Here is a 23,137-nt window from a genome sequence, read left to right on the forward strand (position 1 = left end):
GAAACATATCCTGGAAGTGACCATGTAGACCAACAATTTAAAAAAATTCAGTTAAGAAATTGGCTAATGATCTTTTGGAGATTTTTTACAAGTGAGCCACCAAGGACCCAAATCAGCAAGATAGTTAATCATAGTAGTCCACTGGTTTTACCAGGACTTCTCATGTGCTTAAAGTTCAAAATGCTTAGTACCTTCCTGAGCTGGGGCCTTAATAAGGAAAAAAATTGTTTGACAGTGTTTAGCAAATTTAACATGTAGGGATTTTAAAAAGATCCCCATATCTTGTAGTCTCAAGAACCGTTAAACTTCCTGGAGCAATAATCAAGACAGCACACTTACTTATCAGAGGGAAAATGAGGCTAGGTCCAGAGACAGACAGATAGATGCTAAAGCAGAACATACTTGTGAGAGCTATTTTGTCTGTATAAAACCACAAGTAGATTTAAAGTATTGTAAAAATCACTAAGCATTTTTGAACTGTGACAGCAATGTGTGCGTCTAGTTCTGACCAAAAACATGGAGTAGATTTTGGAAACAATGCTTTCAAAATTGCTAGTTCAAGCTGCTGTTTATCAAGAGACATGAGAAACTGAAAACCTTCTCAATCTTTTTATAGTCTTATAAAAAAAAAGTTAGCCATAAGCCCAAGTGCTTTTAAAAAGCGAATACAGCTTAAGAGCTATCCAGGGATCAGCAACTTTTGGCAGGCAGCCCGCCAGGGTAAGCCCCCTGCCGGGCCAGGCCAGTTTGTTTACCTGCCGCGTCTGCAAGTTTGGCCAAGTGCAGCTCCCACTGGCCGTGGTTCGACGCTCCAGGCCAATGGGGGCTGCGGGAAGCGGCGACCAGCACATCCCTCAGCCCATGCTGCTTCCTGCAGCCCTCATTAGCCTGGAGAGGCGAACCGCGGCCAGTGGGAGCTGAGAGCAGCTGAACCTGTGGACGTGGCAGATAAAAAACCGGCCTGGCCTGATAGGGGGCTTACCCTGGCAGGCCACGTGCCAAAGTTTGCTGATCCTTGAGCTATGCCATACTACTGCCTGAAAAACACTTGACATTATCAAATATTTTATCATGAATGTTGTTACTGAACCAAGTTTAAACATGAGCTTGAGAGCGGTTTACATGCAACTGCCTAAGCAGAGTTAAGGACGGAAACGTCTTTCTCACAATTTTACAGCCACTGTAAAACCAATTTGTAAGAATAGCAGTCCTAAACCAGAATAAAGCACAATCCTTGTTTCAATTGCTTTGTTCTGAGTTACTCTCTCATACTGAAACTCAAACAAATTATTTAAAGTCTGGACCAAAAGTAAGTAACAAAATGTTAATGAGTATTTAGTATAAAGAAAAATGTTACATTCACACAAAAGAAAATGTTACGTTCACACAAAAGAAAATATAGGAGGGCAATTTACATTTATTATATTTTCTAAACAGTTGTATGGAAATGCATGCTGACAAGCGTCTGCAATGACATACCCCTTGTGTCTGTAGAGACAGAGGTGTGATACGCCGCTTTTCCCATTCATTGGGGCGTGGCTCAGGTGTGGATTCCATGAAATTGCGCTTGAGTTCACTAATGCTAGCCTGATGTTTCAGTAAGTTGTCCTGGGTCTTATCCAGGTCCTACCAATGTGCAATGTAAAAAACAGTAGGACAAAACACAACAGCAAAAGCAAACTTATCCTGAAAAAAGTCAAAGCAAGAAAAGTACCTTGTGTCTCAAGAGCCATTCTACTGTGGTACATTTTTAAAAAAAGATTAAGACCATAAAAGACTCAGATTTGTATTACCTTTTAGGAACAAGGCCACACTATACTGTTCCTGTCACAACTGTATGTACAGGAAAAAAATAACTTTTTATGATCAGTAAACAGAGGACTATTTTTATCTCAATATGAAGACACTACATTTTTGCAATAATTATTTTCAAAGGTTGCTGGCTTTTACTTGAAAGTTAAAGAAATTGAAGCAAGAATACCAAGATCAACATAGGTAACCCTCAATAATGCTAATGGACGTAAGTAGTGCTCAGCACAAGAATGGTCATAGACATGCAAGTATGTTTCTTAATAAGAAACTTTAAGCCAAAAATAAAGTACTTATAAATACAGATATTGTATTAAGTCCAAATCATGCAAACGGCTATGCATATGCTTCAACTTTACACACACGAATAGTCCCATTAAAGTCAAGGGGCTACTCATTGCTTATAAAGTTAAGCAGGAACATAACTATGTGCAGGATCAGGGTTTAAGATTGCTAATAACCTGCTGTGTATTGAAGGGTGGGATGGCAGATGGAACCACCATGGAGAGATAAGCCTGTGCACATCTACATACCAAAAAGGGTCTCTGAGCTAGCCCATGCAGATTAGCACAGGAGGGGACAATGAGCAATAAATAAGTAACAAATTTCATTTTTACAAGGATCCATTGACCCTAACATTGTGCAACTTGGATCAAAGGGCTATAGCTGCTCTTCCAGGCTACAAGATAGAGGAACAGGCATGGGGATTGGGACTATGCAGCAACCTCCTCAATAGCCCTTGTTTGGGAAGTAGATTTCAGCTCCCCAACATTTCTGAAACTTCACACTTAGGCTTTATGCAGGAGGAGTAAATTACACACTGCAAGCATAATCTTTCACTTCATACCATTCCTCATCTTGTGAAAAAACTATGCTGTGTATGCAAACACAGACATCAGAGTAGTTGACTTTACAAGAGGTACAGTGCAACCGCCAGCGATTAAGTTTAGAATTGAGACCCCAAAATAAGTGTACTATGAAATCAAAGTACCTACAGTAACTAAGAAAAGTATTTGGACTTTTCATAATATTTAATAATTTAGGCCCAAGATTTAGTTTTCATAAAAAGAGGCTACATACAAAACGTGTCTGAATTTTTATTAAAACATTTTGGCTACGATTTTAAAGTGTTCCTCTGCAGTAACAGGGGGTAACCATGTAACTCTGTATCCACAAAAACAATGAGGAGTCTGGTGGCACCTTAACAACTAACAGATTTATTTGGGCATAAGCTTTCGTGGATAAAAACCCCACTTCTTCAGATGCATGGAGTGAAAATTACAGAAACAGGCATAAATATATATTGTCACAAAGAGAAGGAAGTTACCCTTTTTTCTATAATTTTCACCCCATGCATCTGAAGAACTGGGGTTTTTACCCACGAAAGCTTATGCCCAAATAAATCTGTTAGTCTTCAAGGTGCCACCAGACTCCTTGTTGTTCCTCTGCAGTGTTACAACATAAACAACACAGAACTGTACTAGTGCATGAAAATCAGAAAGTGATACTGACTAATCAGCTTCTACTTCATTTCATTGTCAATTCTGAAGTAAACCTGTAAAAAATAAATTTGATACTAAAAATTTAGGCCTGGATCCTGGACGCATGTGCTTAACTTTACACACTATAAATAGCCCCACGGAAGTCCATAGGTCCACTCACCATCCACAAGTCTTTGCGGGACCAGGGCCTAAGTTTTCATCTAAAATTAATTTTTAGTACAAATACAACCTTTAAATATCTATTTTGAGATTTTTTAAAAAGCTGTTTGATTTAAACAAAAAGAAGTTTTCTTAATTATTGGTGGAATATAAAAAACAGGTTATACCATAGCAATTCCATAGAACTGCAGTGATATTAAACAACTGAAGCCAATGACATATTTTAATGGGTTGTTGTAAACAATTATTGTGGCTTGAGAGACCAGGCACATTTCTTGGACTTGTTCAAAGCAAGATTATGAAGAACATGCTTTCATTGTTTTAGTAAATTATGCAAAAGTAAATTTTGAACAGTTATCAAAAGCTGCCAAAAGCAACAACAGATTAGTCAAGTTACTGTAATCTACAAATCTGCATATTACTGTATAAATACAACAGTCATTAAATAAGAGATAAGCTCTTTCGTGACAGAGGGAATTCCTGATAGCCCCATTTTACGGGCAAGGCTAAATAGACATAGGATAGGATTTTTCTATATATTTTGTGCACGTTTTGTTAGTTTACTTTCAGTTATTCATCACCATACAAACTACACTGACTGCAACAAGAGGTACTGCCATACTAAATTCCACTTTAATGAACTGTAAAACTATTTATTTAAAACAAAATGTCTCTACTCCAATAATAAATAATAACAGTACTTAAATAGTACTCCAGATTCAAAGCCATTTACAAACATTAATCCTCACTAAGAATTAATTCTCTAGGAAATAAGAATTATTCACATTTCAAAAACGGGAATACTAAAACAGGAACACTAAGTGATTTGCCTAAAGCCACACAGCAGGTCACTGGCAGAGCCAGGATTAGAAATTCAAGATTATGGGACTTCTAACAGCGAGGGTAGTTAAGCACTGGAACATTTTACCCTGCGTTGTGGTGGATTCTCTATCATGGACAATTTTTAAATCAAGCATCAAATATTTTTCTAAAAGCTATAATCTAGGAATTATGTTGGGGAGGTTCCATGGCAGGTCTTATATAGGAAGTCAGACTAGTTGATCACAATGTTCCCATCTGGCCTTGGAATCTATGAACCTATGCTTATTCCTCCAGAGCACACCAGCTCACATTTCAAGTATACATGTGTCAGAAAATAAAATGAAAAATATTAAGTGAGAGCCTTAAACTACAGCTTACATGGGGTACCCATTAAGTAGTAGGTTTGTGTGGCAAGTAAAAATTCCATTTTATGGTAATTAACAGACCAATGAATTTGATTTATTACCTAAACAGGGCTATTATTCCCAGTTGCCACTTTGAAAACTTCTAGTAGATTCACGCTTACAAGCTGTTCCTTTATGGAAAAACTAGAATTTACAACATGCATCTCCAAGTTGCATTTCCCCATGCATTTCATGCACTGTGTCCTTAACAGCCTGCAAGTGACCTCCCAACCCATGCAGCCTGGCAGCCCATGGAAACAGAAAGTGTTCCTTATGTTATACAAACCTCCAACATTAAATTGCTATGTCTGACATAAATATTTTCCCCGTTTACTCTCAAGGAATTGTTCTGTGAAATTAAACCACACACACACACAAAAGAAAGCAAAATGAACATAAAATGTATCAGCAAGTAACCAAAAAGGACCCTCAGATCGATAACCGACTTTAAAAAATAAACAGGGGGATAAATGATAAGAACAAAAGTCACTATTCAGACAAAACCTACAGAAGCTTTGAAACACTAAATGGCAGGCAACAACCAGATTTAACTGAAAAATAGCATCCACCTGCTGCTGCGTTTCTTCCTCTCCGGTCTCCACCTATATGAAGGCACATGGCAAATCATTAAAAAGAAAGGAGTTGTTAGTGTGATCTACGGGGGCAACAGAGGGGCTTCCTTTATTTGTAAAAGCTGCAAACCACATGCTATGTTTATATACCTTTATTGTTTCGGCCACAGATGCTGCTGAAATTATTAAGTCTCTTTGGTCTTCCTCCAGCTACAGTGTTGTAGAAATGGCTGAAGTAATATGTGAAATGGAAAATGAAAGTTTCTCTCTCTCTCTCCCCCCACATCTCTTTGTTCCTGCATTTTTCATGCTTTCCCCACTGATGGGTGGAAAATTAAGATAGAAGAGAAGGAGAAAAGCCATATTGCCCCAAATCTTAATGTCAAATTAAACTACGGAGGAACTTTATAAAAGCATTTAAAGTGGAGTTTATACTATGAATTGGTTTTGGTAAAATGGCAAATGATTACTGTAAATGCCTGATAATGTGTGGTATACATGTAGGTTTTTGCTTTTTTTAATGCAAAATATGAGAACTTAAAAAATTTACATCCTACTTATAAGTATTCTGAATGCAACTTTAAGGAGAGAAATTATTTTCTGAAAATACCCTGAGGTACAAACATCAATTGCCAGGTTTTCAAAGGATCACTGTGCAAGATCGCAAGTATTGGATAAGGGGTTTACTTTTATTACATATATTGCTTAATTCCAAATTTTGTGTGAGGGAGTACATCACATTGTATGTCATTTTTTCCTTAGTTTATCACAATTTCCTTCAACTTCCACTTATTTGAGGTTAGTGCACTCGTTGCAATTTCACATCAAAAAGTATGTTGAACTATATTATGGACAGAGAAAATCTTTAGTGGTGTTTATTTACACCATTTTAGACTTCTTTTACTATATGTATGTCTTTTACAGATGTCATGTCACATATCTAAGAGAAAGTACTCTGCTGTATACAACACTGTCTCAGAGAGTTATTTATTACTACAAAATTTGAAATAAATGCTGTGCTCACTCTTTTCAAGGCTCTCAGTTATAAGGCTATAGTATTTTGCTTCATATTACCAGTGAAGTTCATAGTAAACTCCCCCCTTTTACAGTGCATGGTGTATTTGCTATGACATGCAGCAGCAAGCATATGGAGAGCAGCACTTTATCATCAGCCAGATCAGATGTTCAGAGTGCACACACTTAATGAGACTGATGCTTTTGCATAGCAACTTTAAAATTACATACTTTAACATTTCTCAAATTTTCACATGTTGATGATTAAAGTCAGCTACTTAATCAGCAATCCAGTTGAATAAAAGAAACTATTCTTCACCTTAACTATTGCTAAATATGACTAAACATGCTAAAAGCCAGGGAGAACCTTGGGCAGACACTCAACTTTGCACACACCCATGTAAAGCAGAAAGTCATAATTCTAGTGCCCTCTTTGAAGACAGGATTTACAAAAAAAGAAAGGAAATGTTACTCACCCCTGTGCAGTAACTGTAGTTCTTTGAGATGTGTCCCCATATGGGTGCTCCACTTCAGGTGCTCATGTGCCTCAAGCCCTTGATTGGTGATTTCTAGCTAGCACTGTCCATTTAACTCACGTGTATGCCCTATGCCGGGAGTCTCCCAACTGCGGCAGTGCTCCTTCAGCGGTGCTCCTCATGCCGCGCAATGGCTATTAGCCAGGATGGGCACGGATGTTGTCCCTTGCCTCTGTTTGCCAGAAGTTGGGACTGGGCGACAGCAGATGGATCACTTGATGATTACCTTTTCTGTTTGTTCCCTCTGGGGCACCTGGCATTGACCACTGTCGGAAGACAGGATACTGGGCTAAATGGACTTTTGGTCTGACCCAGTATGGCCGTTCTTATGTGTCGCATCGGATCTGATGGCACAGAGCAGGGAATAATGCTTTGAAAACATATGGATTGAAGTTAATGTAGCAGCTCTACAAATCTCATATACTGGGATATTCTTCAAAAATATAGTAGATGTTGCCTGCAATCTGGCTGAATACACTCACCCCGTGTGTGTGTGCGCGCGCGCTGCTGAGAACCTGAAGATTCATAACAGGCAGAGATACAACTCAATATCCATTCTGAAAGCCTGTAAGCAGAAATAGGAGCCCCCTTAGACCTATCTGAGAAGGATATGAAGAGTCTAGGTGATTTCATAAACTGCTTAGTCATCCCTATGCAGAAGGCCAAGGCCCTTCTAATTCCAGGGTATGGAAATAGGATTCCTGTTGAGAACTAGGAGATTTTGGAAAAAAACACTGGCAGATGGATATATTGGTTAAGATGACAGATAATCTGATACAACTTTTGGGAGGAATTTAGGATGCGGATGTAAAGACATCTTATTATTAAAAAAACACATGATAAAGAGGGTATCTGCCATCAAGGCTACAATTTCCCTGACCCTATGGGCCAACATGATGGCAACTAAGAGGGCCATCTTTGCAGATAAAAGAAGAGAACAGGTCGCCATTGGTTCGAATGTAGGTCTCCTGAAGTGGTTGAGAACCAGGATGAGGTCCCAAGACAGGATATGGGATGTCTAGTGTGTGGGAAAAGATTGGCCAGACTCAATCTGTATGATACCAGGTTAGCAAAAATGGAGAATCCCTCAACAGCGGGAAGAAAGGCTGATGTGATGGCCAGGTATATCTTGACTGAACTGATGGATACCCTGGATGTTTTCAGATCTGGCAGGTAATCTAGAATAGGGAACTGATTCCAGCTGGAGGTAGCAAAGACCACACCACTGGATGAATCTCTTCCATTTCTGCAGATAGAAAAAAACATCAATCCAAACTATTGTTTAGATAACACCTGCTGTACCTTCGTAGAGTAGGAAACATCTATTCCTGAGAACCATGCATGAGCCACACCCTGAGGTGCAGAACTGCCAGACAGGGGTGGAGCACGGAACTCCCCACCTTGAGACAGGAGATGAGGAATAGTTGGGAGCTTGATTGATGGTTGGACAAAGAGCTGAAGCAAGTCTCTGTCAAGTCGGTACTACGAGTATAACTCTGGCCTTGTGCTGCTTGATCTCGTTCAGCACCCTTAGAATTAGGGACATTGGGGAAAAGGCATAGAACCGACACTTCTTCCCTGGTAGAAGGAAGGTGTCCCCCAGGGAGCGGTGATCCAGCTCCCCTGCCTTGACCCTTTTTCTGGAATATGCCACGGAGAACTTGAGCATCCAGCTCCCTTTCGTAATCCTGGGAGAAGTGTCTGCTGAGGGCATTGCTATGGTGTTCCAGATGCCTAGCAAGCAGGCTGCTGAAACCTCGATATGGGTGGTTATGCACCAGTTCCAGAGTTTTATAACTTCACTGCACAAGGAGGTGGATCTTGCTCCTCCCTGCTTGTTGATGTAAAACATGCAGGACATGTCCGTCATGACCCTCATCGTTTTTGCTTCTGATGATGGCAGGAAATAGAGACAAGTGTTCCTGACCACCCTGAGCTCCAACAGGTTGATGGAGATTTGTTTCATGGACTGTCCACCTACCCTGAACTGTGAGGTTGTTGAAGTTGGCTCCCCAACAGGAATCTTAACATGGATGACCTGGTTGTTAGAGTCACTGATGGGGTTGGGTGACAAAGGGATGCCTACACAGGTTGCTCTTTCCACCAGTTTAGAGAGTTCTTTATGTGCAAGGAGATTGTTACCCTCCCGTCCAAGATGTACCTGGTTGGAGAAGAGGCAGCTCTTAGCCAACCCTGGAAGCAATGGAAGCATAACCTTGCATGATTGGTCACAAGGTGAAAGTTGCCATATGGCCCAAGAGTTGACAACAGTTCCTTATTGTGGTTGTGATCTTCCCTGAATTGTCCCTGACAGTCTTGACATGGCCAGACATCTGTAAAGACCAGTACGCTTTTGCTGTCACTGAGTCCAAGAACACCCCTATAATCTGTATCCTTTGTACTGGTACTAGTGTGGATTTCTTTATATTCAGTTGTAGGCCCAACTCTTTGAACAGAGCAAGCACCTTCTGGGTGGACGATAACTCTGCCTTGAAAGAATGGCCCTTGCGTAGCCAGTCATCAAGGTATGGGATGACAAGAATCAATTCCTGACAAGGGTAAGCCACCACTATCACCAGAACCTTTGAAAACCCCATTGGAGCTGAGGGTAGGCTGAAGGGATGCACTCCATACTGGAAATGATCTTGGACTACAGTGAATCGTAGGTATTTCCTGTGCGACAAAGGTGACACACTTCGGGGAAGGGGGGAATACTGGGTATACAGGGTCACATCCCTCTCCTCCTCTCCCCCCCCCCCCCGATTTGCTGCTTGGCTTGTACTGAGCATGCTCACATGGACTAAGCATGCTCAGTAGCACTGCTGAAGCCAGCTGCCCTCACTCTGCCCCCTCCCCCCATCAGCAGGCATGGGTCATCTCTGCTGTGTGATTAGCGTATAGTTATATGGAAGTAGGCATCTTGTTGGCCAAGGGATGAAAACCAATCCCCTTCCTCTAGTGAAGGATTGCTGGAGTCAACACCCTGAACTTTTGTCACAAAGTTGTTCAGCTGTCTCAGATCTAAGATCGGCCTCCAACTTCCTTCCTTCTTTGGTACTAGGAAGTATTTTGAGTAGAACTCCCTGCCCCTGTAAGGGAAGGGACCACTTCCATTGCTCCTAGTCCGAAGAGGATCTCCACCTCTTGCCTTAGTAGAAGTTGTGAGAGGGGTCCCTGAAGAGGGTGGAAGGGAAGGAGTGCCAGAAACTGCATAGCATAGTGTATGACCTCCAAGAGCCACTGGTGATTCGCTCCAAAGCCTGGTGGAAATGGACAAGACAGTCTCCAAAGAGAAGGTTAAAGGACACAACTGTAAAATCAGAGAAGTGGGAGGATTCGAACTCTCAACCAACTCATCAAAACTACTATTTAGATTATGCTTGAGTGGTGATGAAGGGTGGTTGGGTGGCCCTTTTCCTCTGAAACCTGTCTCTTCCTGGGGAGTTCTGCAGGTCTGTGGTACCCCAAGAACTGAGCATAGCATGATGTCTGAGCAATTTGTGCCCTATTAAAACGTTTCTTGCTCATAACGTATGTAAATGCCCAAGGAACAAAGGGTAACCCTGGATTTCTTCAGCGTGTGCAGGGAGTTATTTGTGGTGTCTGAGAAGAGCTTATAAACATCAAAGGTGAGATCCCCTACAATGTTCTGAACCTCTATCAGAAACCCTGAAAGTTGGAGTCATGATGTCCTGTGCACAGCTACTGCTAAGGAGATGGATCTGGCAGCAGTGTCTGAGAGTCTAGGGACTCTTGGAGAGCTGTTCTGGCCAATAGTTCACTCTCTACAACTATGGACTGGAATTTCTCCCTGCAGTTGTGTGGCAGATACTCAATAAATGCTGTGAACATCTTGTAATTAGTAACATTGTATTTGGCCATGACTGAGTTAGGTGGGGGACAGGAAAATAAAAGTCTGAATCCTTCAGGGGAAAATAGTATTTCCTATCTGCCTTTTTGCACATTGGTGAAACAGCGTCTGCCATACCATTTTAGCTGGAACCAGTAGAGCCTCATTAACAGGTAGTGCTGATCTGGAGAGTGTTGCTGACTGCAAAATATCTAGCAGCTTGTGCTGTGGATTTTTGACCTCCTCCAGAGGGATCTGGAAGCTGTCAACTACCCTTTTAATTAAGTCCTGAAATTGTCTGACGTCAGCCAGGGAAGGTGGTGGAGACACAACTGCTTCATTTGGCGATGACAGTGAAATGGGAATCTCAGGGGTAACTTCCTCATTTGCCCTAGCCTCCTACTCTTCAAACATCTCCTCCTGTCATAAATGGGTAGAGGACAACACGAAATCCTGGTCTCCCTGAGAGAAGGTATTGGTGGACTGTTAAATTGCTGGTGATAGGCAGGCCACACATCAAAATATGGCCACTGCAGGGATCCATAAGGAATGAGGGTGGCATACAAGGTTGGTTCCACCATCCTTGGTGTCACACAAGGTCCACTCTGTGCACGGGCGGTTTCCCAAAGGAGTACATAAGAACTCCTGGGAGAAACTGAGGATACCGATTGCGGGGAGTCATCCTCTGCATCCTCCCATGGGGGACAGCCAATGTAGATGGAGGAGAGTCCTGTGACACAGAAAGGCCACACAAAGACTGAGGTCTCTGAGACACACTCGGTACCAGACAACAAAAGGGATTCTGGTTTGTCCACTGAGAGGTCCCTCAGGTATCAGAACGCCTATGGTACTGGATGCCATAGCTGGAGGTGACAGCGTTAACAGTGATGGGTGAACTCAGATGTTGTAGATGTCAGGCACTGACGCTTGCTCGGTACAGAGGGTACCGCTTGTATAGCCACCCCCTGCTGAGCTGTTTGCATTGGTACCAATGGCTGGATTAAGATGCACAACACCAGAAGCTCATTAGAATGCTTTGGTGCCGATGGCTTACCATCCTTGTGGAGGGTACAGGTGCCCTAACAGAGCTATGCCTCCTGTCCTTAGAGCTCCAAGACTTGGCAGTACCCAAGAAAGAGTCCTTGGCCTCAACAGTAACATTGGACACTGAAGACCTTGACAGGGACAGTCTTGACAGTCTTTTTTGAAGCTGGTTCATTAGAGATAAAGTCTGCGCTTCTCTTTTTGGGAGTCTTTCCAGCATCCAAAGATTTCCCTTCCTTAGGGGAAGCATGCTCTGAAGCTGATGGGGTACTGGATCTCTCTGGGGACAGATGTACGGGCAGGTGGGGGTGTGTCTCCTGACCTGGCTTACAGAGCAGTTGCCTGGAATGTTCCATAGCCAACGGTCTGAGTTCTATCTCCCTGTTCTTCCAAGCCCTGGACTTCAGGGCCAAACAGAAGGAACACTTCTGAGAGATGTGGGACTCCCCCAGGCAACGGATGCACATGGAATGCCTGCTGTTTACCACTTTAGCCTCCCAGTAAGAGTGGTAATGTTTGAAGCATGACAAACCAGGCGTACCCCACCAGGAGAAGACAAATGTCCCGGGATAAAAGGGAGGGAAAAAACAAACAGTCTTCTCAGCTAAAACTAACCAACTATACTGAACTCTAAACAGAAACCTACAACTATAAAGTAACTAACTTTAAGAGAAAAGTCCAAGAATGCTGTAGGAGGACAATGTTCTGTCTCGGGCCAAGGCATTAGAGGAGAAACTAAGGGCTATTCGTCTGTGCACCCCTGTATAGCAGGGTGTCTCCCATGAAAAGGCATAGGGCACATGCATGGGCTGACTGGACAGTGCTAGCTAGAAATCTATGATCCAGGGATCAAGAGGCATATGCGCACCACCTGAAGGGGAGCATCCACAGGGATACTATTATAAGAAAGAACACTGTTTACAGCTTTCACAGTTTGCTGAACTAAAATAAGAGACAGACTTTTAGAGATTTTTATTTTACAGATTTAAACAGAACCTCTAAGATTCAGCTCCATGTCTGCATTTCAAAGTTAATGGACTGAGAAGGGCAATAGGTTAGGACTGATTTAACGATTAGTCTAACAGAGGAATGTTGCTCAACAACTTTACTGATTATTTAATCTTATTCCAAAATATATCTAATAAATAACAACTAAATGTACACTAGGATGTGTGCAAGGTTGAGTGCTTCTCAGTGTGCAGATGCAAAGTCCAAGTGCAGGTGGCAGCATTTAAGTGACAAAGTTACACACCTCCTCTTCCTCTGCTTTGTCATTCAGGTCATTGTCATAAGAGGCGCTCAATGAAGTCGCCTTAGGCTCCAGGTAGCAGAGGGACAGAGCGAGAGGAAGGGAAAATGTGAGCGAGAAAGGAACAGATTGAAAAGCAGAGAGAAGCAGCACAAAGATAAGGAGAAAAGAGGGAATGAATGAGGGAGAGGTGATAGGAACATAGTGTTGAAGGCCAGGTGGGAGATAGGAGATGCAAACCTCAGGGAGGCTCGGAAAACTGATGTAACCATCCTCATCAAGCAGTGAAAGGAAATTAAAAGCAAAGAGTTTGCTAAAGCTTAATGAAAACCTAAACTCAGTATCTTTGTAGTCAACTGTTTTATGGGGCTTTCCCTCTATTGCAGGAGAAGAAGGGCGACTAACTGGGAGTCTCATAGGCTCCAAGATATTATTAGGCAATGTCACTTCATTTCCACTGTGAGTTGGTATTACTCTCGTGGGACTGCACTCCCAGCAGTCCGAGGGGCTATGGACATAGTCCCAAAAGGGATCTTCCTCTGAAATGTCCAAAAGCATGTCCATCTCAGGGACAGTTGGCAGGTTTGTGGGACAGGATGAAACACAGTGAAGGTGTGGTGATGGTGGATACATGTGAAGGGACTGAAAAAAAAAAAAAGTCCAGCCACAGTTGAATATGAAAACACAACAAAATGTAAGTTTGTAGGCAGAAAGAATGCACAAGAAGAGGGGGGAAAAAAGAAATTGTTAGTTAGTGAAACCTTTTACTCAGAAGTAGAGCTAGCACTACCAATGCAATATAAAAGCCAAATAAAAATTGAAAAGCCCCATGTATTTTTAAAATTAGCCCACTTGTCCAGTTTTAAGAATTCTGAATCTGAATTCACTACAGATTTTTTGTTTTAAGGTTGTGACAAACTTTGCACTTTTGAACGGTAGTAAGTGCAGTCACTTACTACAGATGGGAGCAAACATTCAAAGCTTTGGCAGAAAGTTCATGGTATACAGCAGGACGTAACAAGACAAGCAGGCACTTTGATCCTAGGATTTACTACCATTTCCTCTGGAATTTAAAAACAGCAAAAATAGAAAATGCTGTTTGCAGAGCTGGTACATGTAGCAAGCTACACCGAATAGCTTCATAAAACATGCAAGCCCTTCCCAAACCATTTAGCTTTTCCATCCCATGGCTGAGGAATTTTTCTTGGTTACCTAATCTGTCCTAGGGTGCCCCAGCTTTGTGACTCTGAGGGACCACACTGGCATCTTGCCAGGAGCCAAAATTTGCATATTAATTTACCTAAATACATGTTTTCATCAAATATAGAACTGTGTGTGTCTTCCTTGATTGACTAGAAGTTAGTTGTTTAAGTTTTTTGGCAATAAAAACATGAGGCTGTTCATATTTGGTCTCACATGGCAGTTATAGGATGAGGTGGGCTGGGCTGTCAGCTGCATTGGGAGACTCAGCAGCCCAAATGTTGTCCCCTGGGCAGTGAATTGGGTACCCTAACTCACAAAAATGCAGTTTTCAAAATGAAAATTCCTTAAGGTTTGTTTTTAAAACCCAATAGCAAGGAAAATTCCTGGATGTCTCCCAGGAAAAACAGGAATACATGTCAGAGAAGATACACAGACTATTACGTCTGAACTCCAAAGCTTGAGCTTACATTTAGGAAAGAGGTGTTGCCTCAAATCTTGATGTGAAAGCACATAAAACTAATCCAAATTAAAGTTTATGATCTGCTTCCTTGCTAACTCCAATAAATAAGACAAGTAAATTGCCACTTGCATTAGAATTTCTCCATCATCAACAAACCGAACTTTCCCTGGAAAGCTGTCTTTCAGTTCTACTTGGAAATTATTTTAATAAGTCAATGTGTTTCTATAACAGATACTGACGTATAAAAGGACAGCTTAAAAGATTTTTGCAGTTGGCAAATAAAGCAAGCACCATGTTAAGCACTGAAGTTTACTCAAAAAAGAAAATATATACAACCAAACAGGTTGTGTATGACAGCACAATTTTTGGAAGTTTGTTCAGAGTAAAAATTGTATAAACTAACTTACTTTGAGCCACATTTAGCTAAGAGAAAGTTCAGTTTGAACAATTATATACCGCAAGTGTTTAAGTAGTGCCTAATTATGACAAATTAAAATTAACTTGTAGCAATAATTAAAAGGAAAAAATTCACAAGATTGAATGTCACACATGCAAATTTGCAATTTGTTCCTTCCTTTTGGTTATATAAAATACTTTGTGTGTACATATATGGTTAAACAGAGTAGTTTGAAATAATTTATTAACAATATCTTCTAGTATGTTGCTTGTTATTTTTAAGAGACATACAACTCCACTTTAAATGTTTGTTAAGAGTTGTTTTTGTTGTTACAATCCATCATACCTTTTCATCCTGGGTTAATTCCAGTTGTGGAATTTTAGTTGGGCTTCCATCCTCATCTCTACCTTCGCCGTTTTTTAACTTGGTCTGGCCAACAGCTTCACCAGCAAAGACCATATCACCAGCAGGTCCCACTGTGGCAGCAGAAAAGTCCCTTAGCAGACTTTGGTCTGTGATACCCACAGGAGCTATTAGAGAACCGAAAATTTTGGTTATTCTGGGTATGCTGGAAGTTTTATTTTTGGGACTTCTGAACATAAAATACTCTGTTTTACAATGGCTTAGCCATTCAGGGATAAGAATAATGCAGGGGAACACTGCGAACGGAACAGTAAATGAAGTTATGATAACATCCCAAGTGTATGGTTCTAACTGCATTTATACAACCTGCAATGGATAACTGTTCTTAATTGTGATGTGTATGTACTATACAGAGAAAACACTATAGTCAAGTAGCCATTTTAAAAACCACCATATTTCTGGTGACAACAGAAACCACAAGAACAAAGAACATGTAGGCTGCACATGTCATCATATCCCCATGATATAAACCATCTTGCACAAATTTGATATTTTCAGTACATTCTGTTTTCAGCTAATACAGCAGCTAATACACCATGCATATATAAATCTCTCAAAGTATTTCTACTTCTGAACCCAGACATCAGGCACTGTAGAAACACACAAAGTTCAATATAAAAAAGCTACACTTTTTCAAGATTCTCTCTGTATCCAGAGAGAAACTTGAGTTGTTTTTTCTTTTATTCAGCTTGGTTTACCCATCCCTGTTAGCTAATTATTGGCAATACCTAATATGTATATTTGATGAATCATGTAACACAAAAGACAGATTTCAGAGTAACAGCCGTGTTAGTCTGTATTTGCAAAAAAGAAAAGGAGGACTTGTGGCACCTTATAGACTAAACACATTTGAGCATAAGCTTTCGTGAACTACAGCTCACTTCAGTTGCATGCATGAATACAAAAGACAGCTATTGAATCAATTTTATTCTGACAGCTAGAATCACTATAATAGTATTAACCAGCAGGAGGAGCTCTAAGACCAGCTGGCTCAGCCAAAACACTGGCAATAATGCAGCAGACATTCAACCTGAAATTAAAAATGTTTAAATAAGTTATGGTGACCAGACAGCAAGTGTGAAAAATCAGGACTGGGTGAGGGATAATAGGTGCCTATATAAAACAAAGCCCCAAACATTGGGATCCTCCCTACAAAATCGGTATATCTGGTCACCCTAAAATAAGTACACCTTTGAGAAGAGATGCAAGAAGCAGTGAAAAGTGGGCAGAAGAATAAATATACATGAGTGAAGAATTCTGACAGGATTACACAAGTCAAGAAAGCTAACAGAAATGGTAGGTGTGACAGAGTGGGAAATTTTTATAATATTTTGTATGACTATTGTGCATGCCTCAGTTTCCCTTGCGTGAGGCCTGGTTAACTAGGTGGTGGGGAAAAGTTGTTTTTCTTTGTAGAGATGCAGAGATACGTTTGACTGACTCCTAGCGGCCTGTGGCGTGTGCCCCCATGACCATGGAAAGTCTGAGAAGACAATGGCCACTCCAATTGCCCAGACATTTGGCACCTAGCAATTAATGACAATGGATGATCCACCCTACTTAGGAAGCCAGCCAGGTTTGACCAGCTGGAAAAGGGTTGCGGAGGGCATGGTGACAATGTTTGCCTGGGAACAAGAACAAAGGACTGAGGAGGTGCCAGGTGGGGGTGTTAAGTGTTGGCTGCTGGAAGAGGATGCTCCAGGACTGGGACTAACAAGGGGTCAGATGGCTCTGAGACAGACCAAGATTGATTATGCTGTCTATGTTAACCAAGGACTTTCTACCCTGCGTTCCAGACTGCTAATAAACCCTTCTGCTTTTACAACGATGGCCGAGAGTCACTGCAGGTTAAGATGGGAGAGTGCATTGCTCCCTTTGGGTGTACTCATGTGGACTCGCTGGAGGGAGCTCATGGTGTGAAGCAAGGGTGCTGAATGCGCCAAGGTTTGATCTAAGGAGTCAGTGAAGCCAACTGACTTATTCTAGTGAGATGTGACCCTAAAGTGGGTCTGGCACACTGAAGGGGTCCTCCCAGGGACTGTTTCAGAGCATTGGACCTGTATAACCATGACAGTAGCACACCACAGAGAGATGCCCACAGGAACTTGAAAGCAGAAGAAGCAGCTGTATGGGTATGGATGAATCACTTTAATATTACAATAATCTACAAAGATAACCACACTTTTACTGGGAAAAAATAGAATCTAATTACCCTAGAAGATGATGGTAAACTATTAAAATCTCATATCTGGGGCAGTATGAGCAGATATGGAATTGACACTGTACCAAGAACAATACCTATATGTAAACATCTGATTTTAAACATTTGTTTGGCTCGAAGTTGCAAAATAATTACTCAAGAAAGTTTTACTGACTTAGTGTAAACCAAGAGAATGCCTTGGAGTGTACATTACAAGGGGAGATTTTTAATGGCAAATTAGGCACCTAACTGATATTTGTGCCTTTGACAGTCAGTGAGAATTTAAACTCCTTATTTTATCAGGTCCCTGGGAAAGTGATTTATGCCTGTGCTCTTTTGCAGAGCAACGCTGTGACCTACACCTCTCAGAAGCCAGTCACAAAGACTTGAGAGCAGGAATAGCAGAAAGCGTCTTTTACAAAGAAGATGCTTGGGAGTTTACAGCAGAGTCAGAGCTCACTGTTACCCATGGTTTTCAGAACCCAAACCTGTGGTAACTTAACTGTTTCACTCCAGGCGATGTCAGGTTTAAATCAATGGGAACACAGCACTTCCTACTGATGAAAGATTGGTACAAGCAAGCATGATCTTATCTAAAACTACTATTGATTAGATTTAAGCACACACAGACTTAAACAATAGGTTTAGAACATCCAATAAATACCTAAAATCTGAGATGGTATTGAGTAATTAGTAGCAGGCCAGCGATGGGGGGGAGAGATAGGTCAGTGGTTTGAGCATTGGCCTGCTAAACCCAGGGTTGGGAGTTCAATCCTTGAGGGGGCCATTTAGAAATCTGGGGCAAAAACTGGGGATTGGTCCTGCTTTAGGCAGGGGGTTAGACTAGATCTCCTGAGGTCCCTTCCAACCCTGATATTCTATGATGGCTGATCGCTTCCCAGCTGTGGCGTACGGGGTCAGAAAAATGTCTCTCAGGATAGCTTAAGAGAACTGCTCCAAAGCACTCTATTATCTAGTCTTTTTATAACTATTTTTTTACAAAACACAGCTCATACTGACCCCTACTGGGTCATCACTTCTCCTAACTTCAATCAACAAAACACTTTAACAATCTTAGCCATAATAAGCTTCTTCATCAAAAGGCACCCAAACTCAAGGTCTCCATGCACTTTTCTTTCAATCTCATAATTTGCTGACTTTTCTCCCCTCCTTCCATTCTCATTAGCAGAAACTGCAAGCCTGCAGCTACTATTTGACCTTGCCTCCAAAAGCCTAGCTTGTCCAAATTAACCCTTAACTATGTGGTGTTCTTTTTATTAATTCATGATGGCTGAATGCACACAATATGGTTGCAATTAGCTTGATTAAGTTCTATGGTACACACCCCTCAATTCCGGGGTAATACTCACCAGAGCACTCTTGGAAGAAGACTACTCTATTCTGAGAGGGTCCTTAGTGCCTGGATCAAAATGATATCTCATGGATTGGTTTTATATGAAAAGTTTCAGGTGAGTGTCCCTTGCCTTCGGAGTAGCTCACGAAATCTCATGCTCAAATAAATTGGTTAGTCTCTAAGGTGCCAAAAGTACTCAGTTTCTTTTTGCGAATACAGACTAACACGGCTGTTACTCTGAAACCGGTTACAAGATAGATTGTTTTCATAGACGAGTATAGAAGGGAGCAAGTAGCCAGAGGTTCAAAGTGGGGGAGGGGGCCTTGTATGGAATCTGAGCACCAAGTTGAGATCCCATGCCAGTGTAGGGTATCTGACTTCTGGGAAGCGGTTCTCCAGTCCCTGGAGAAATCTCCTTGTTGTAGGCTCCCCAGCCCAAAAGGTATGCATCTGTTGTTATTACTGATGTTGGAGATGGTTGAGCAAAGGAGACCCCTGCACAAACACTGCCAGGGTCCTTACACCAGTCGAGGGAGTTTTTCATGACTCAAGGCACCAAGACTAGTTTGTTCAAACTGTTCAAAACTTTAACAATTACTTTAACTTTTAACAATTACAAATCTTCCCTCCACGTCTGTGTCAGTTGATAGGATTTGTGTGCTCAGTTTTTTATGGAACAGGATTGACATCTCCACTCTTAGACTTGGCTGAGTAATTACTACAAATACTGTCACCAATCCAGTCTTTAAGCTTTTCAGCCTCAGACTCAATGCAGTGTGCTTCATGGAGAAATAGAAAATCAGCTTTCAAGTTTCTTAAGTGAGACACCTTTTAACCCCTTTCAGAGGGTGACAGATTCCTTTTATGTTCCAAGAAACACATGTAAGTAAATTAGCCACAGGTACTCAAGGCGGGAAGCGTCCCAGCAAACATTTTCTGCTGTGCCCACCAAAACTCAGGGCTATGGGTAGGGTGAAGTGTATCTAGGGGAATTCATGAGTTGAGACAGAAGAGAAGCTAGAGGGGCTTAGCATTAGTTGAGGGCTTGGGGGCTGGGGAGCAACAGGCTCTTTCGAGGATCAGTTTTGTATCAAGGTGTAAGGAAAGTATCTTGGACAAAAATTCTACTAGCTTGTCCTTTTCTACTTCCACAGGGTAGCCAGCCACTCTCAAATCTTCTGGACCGGCCCTCCAGGTCACTGATTTCATCATGTAGCTTTTGGATCAGACATTGTTTGTCTCTAGTGATCCTAACAGAGCCCACACGGTCTTCTAAAATAGAGGTTCTAGTTTTTGCCTCCCAGTGCTGGAGGATAGCCTCTGAAAACTCAGCTGGTGTGGTGCAGTCGCAACTTTAATTTCAGAGATATCCTTGGTATTTCCTTAAAGCAGGATCTGTTCTTTGGATATCTGCTTTCGAATTTTGTAGACTTGATCCAGGCCTACTAGGCACTCCTCCTTGAGTGCTGTCATGCTGCCCTGCACAGGGCTGAAAGAGATCCTCTGTTTCTTTGTGATTTGTGGGGAACCCGGGGAGAGAGAGGGGTTAAAAACCAGGTCAATTTGCTACTAGGATGTTAAAGAACAGAACGAACCACCCAGAGACAAAAAAACTGTGACCTTAATATAGTGGATGTCGGTGGATTTTTGTGGGCCTGAGCAGGAACTCCAGATCTAGACATCCATTTTCCCCTGCTGGCTCCCAGAAGTCCTGTGTTTTAGTCTAATTCCATGCTTAAGATTTCTTCATTAAGCGATGGGCAAGTAGACATACCAATGTTATTTTTAAATATCCACAATAATTACTTGTAATGTGTGCAGTAACCCTTTGAAAAAAAGGTCTGGCTTAGCAAAATTTGTATTTACTCTACAAAGCTTCTTCAAAAAGATTTACAGCTCACGATGTTAGCGCAGTGATAGTATCACTGCTAAAAAAGGTTATTCACCCCCCCCCAAGAAAACACAAAAATAGCAACACGTTAGGAATTGCAGAAAATGCTTTTACAAAGCACCTGGGAATAGGTGTAATATAGTTGGCACTCAACACACATAAATCTGTAGAACTGAGTTGCAAATTTCATAAAGTCTGATTATTAACGTTCTAGGCATGCAGATGTTAGGATTTTCTAAAGTTATAAACTGAACTTAGAAAGCAGCAAGATGCAATGAAACAGTCACGTAATACATGATATCTCCTTATCAGAATCTCTTACCCCCATCAAGACTCCTGGAGACACGTTTGCTTGAGGTGCGCTCAAAGTACGGAGCTGGTCTGTCTATAAGGTTGCTAGCCTGCTGTGTCTGTGCTTGAGTACGGCCACTGTAGCGGAACTTGGAACCCAAGGTCAGGAATTTCGCCTTAGGAGGCTGTTCTGGTGATACAAGTCTAAAAAACAAATATTAGATTAAAAGTCATTTCGCTAGTTTTAGTAAATGCTTTAGCACAGCACTTCGTAACTGCTCATCATACTATGAGTTAATTTGGAAAGGAAAATTGTTTAATGTTAAAATTCAAGCTTCAGATAAAAATAGCATATAAGATCGTTAAAAGTTGGTAAAAGTTGATCTTATCTTGCAAAAAAGTACAAAGAAAATTAAGCTACAAGTATCAAAATAACTGAATTTTATAAATTTTGCAGTGGATTACACTTACTGTTTTAATTTTTTTTTTTCGCTTTAATTGCTAATCATGATATTCAGAAATTTGCTATTGGTCTGCCAGATATCACTGAGAATTAGCAAGGTTCTACTGTATTTCAATAATAGAAATTAGTGACACTAACAGCAGTTAATAGCATCTGGCTAAAAGATCAATGCTCTAGAAATTAGAAGATTGGTGTTTTCATTTAAGATACTGAATTGAAAAAGATTAAAAGTTCTGTTTGAGCAAGGCAGAGGGAAAAAGCCAGTAATGGTCCAGCAACATACAAAAATGATAACATGCTAAATCCTTGGAAAATTACTCAAAGCATCTCAACGGATATAGATCTTACATTATTTGTTTGGTGCCCACAGCTTTAGCATTCAATGCCTATACCAACTTTAAGGTTTCTCATGTTGCAAACTCTGACAGTTCCAAAACTGTGGTCTATGAAGAACTGGCTGGTCATGGGATACCGAGTCTTTGTTTCTAGCTACTTCTTTTTATATCCAGGATCTTTATTGCAAAAGAGAGAGATCTATTACTTGAAGTAGTTGGATGAGGAGCAGCCAGCCTAGTTGTCACTGTTACATATTAGAAGAGAAGAAACAGGAGGTGACCACCAAAAGGACTGGAACTGGTGGCACAGCAAGGAAGGAATGTCCAGAGAAGCAGGGGGATGAGAGAACCAGATGCCTAGGCATAGGCAAAGTATGCGGGACAGACCATAAATGCAACAGGGAATCCAAAAAAGAAAAAACAAAAAACAAAACAAAACCCCAGGGGAGAGGGAGATAAAGAGTAGAAGTATGTTCCTGAATACTTTCTCATGCAAGCAACTGCTTTAGATGCCATATGGCTATTATGCAAGGACTAGTATGAAAAGAAATTTCCTTGTGGACAATCTACTCTGCTAAGCTGTGGTCCACACTGCACTAAGTTTGGGATAACCTGAAATCAAAGAAACAATGCTGTCTCAAATTCCTGAATACTGCAGCACAGAATCCACATCTATCTACAAAGGTTCTTGCTGCTGCCATTTCCAATCTGGTCCCTTTTAGAGACTCCCCTACTGCAGTATTTGAAACCTTTAGAAGTCCTCTGTGAATTTAGATAAAGCATCTGAGCATTCCCTGTAGCTTTTGCAAATTCCTCAGGAAGCATCTGAGTTTAAAATATATTTTTAAGATCTTCCATTGATTGAAGGGATTCCCTCCTCAGGTAAGTAGGCAAAAATGGTGGCCATTTTAATGAAAGGTTAATTTGCACACCCTCCTATTTTAGGATGCTTGTACAGCAGAACTACTAAACATCGTGTCTTCCTTCTTTGACTGTGAGGACAGCCTTATACCACAATCCTGTCTGAATAATTTCTGTAAATTCTCATTGACAATACAGTGTTTCCTAAAGTAAGTCTATTACGGAATGAGGAGAAAGAAGGCAGAGAATACATTCCCAGGGTGTTACTGTTACTGTTCTTTGTTTTCAAATGTTGGCA

General features: G+C 41.2%; 1 protein-coding gene across 13 annotated transcripts in view; it reads right to left on the reverse strand.

Annotated features, from left to right (window-relative positions):
• Nucleotides 1-23,137, reverse strand: part of EPB41L2 (erythrocyte membrane protein band 4.1 like 2) — a 289,024-nt gene that overhangs the window by 26,977 nt on the left and 238,910 nt on the right. For 10 of the 13 annotated variants that reach the window (XM_084624357.1, XM_084624363.1, XM_084624356.1 and 7 more), the window contains 4 exons: nucleotides 21,212-21,384; nucleotides 15,367-15,551; nucleotides 4,983-5,045; nucleotides 1,480-1,626 (listed from right to left, as the gene is read on the reverse strand). In XM_084624357.1, the coding sequence (XP_084480483.1) occupies nucleotides 1,480-1,626; nucleotides 4,983-5,045; nucleotides 15,367-15,551; nucleotides 21,212-21,384 (568 nt within the window). The remainder of the gene's footprint in view (nucleotides 1-1,479; nucleotides 1,627-4,982; nucleotides 5,046-15,366; nucleotides 15,552-21,211; nucleotides 21,385-23,137) is intronic. The other 3 variants (XM_084624353.1, XM_084624364.1, XM_084624362.1) reach the window with 1 other exon arrangement.

The sequence above is a fragment of the Lepidochelys olivacea genome (genome assembly GCF_965140295.1).
Source record: "Lepidochelys olivacea isolate rLepOli2 genome assembly, chromosome: 3".
In the NCBI taxonomy this organism is placed as follows: Eukaryota; Metazoa; Chordata; order Testudines; family Cheloniidae; genus Lepidochelys; species Lepidochelys olivacea.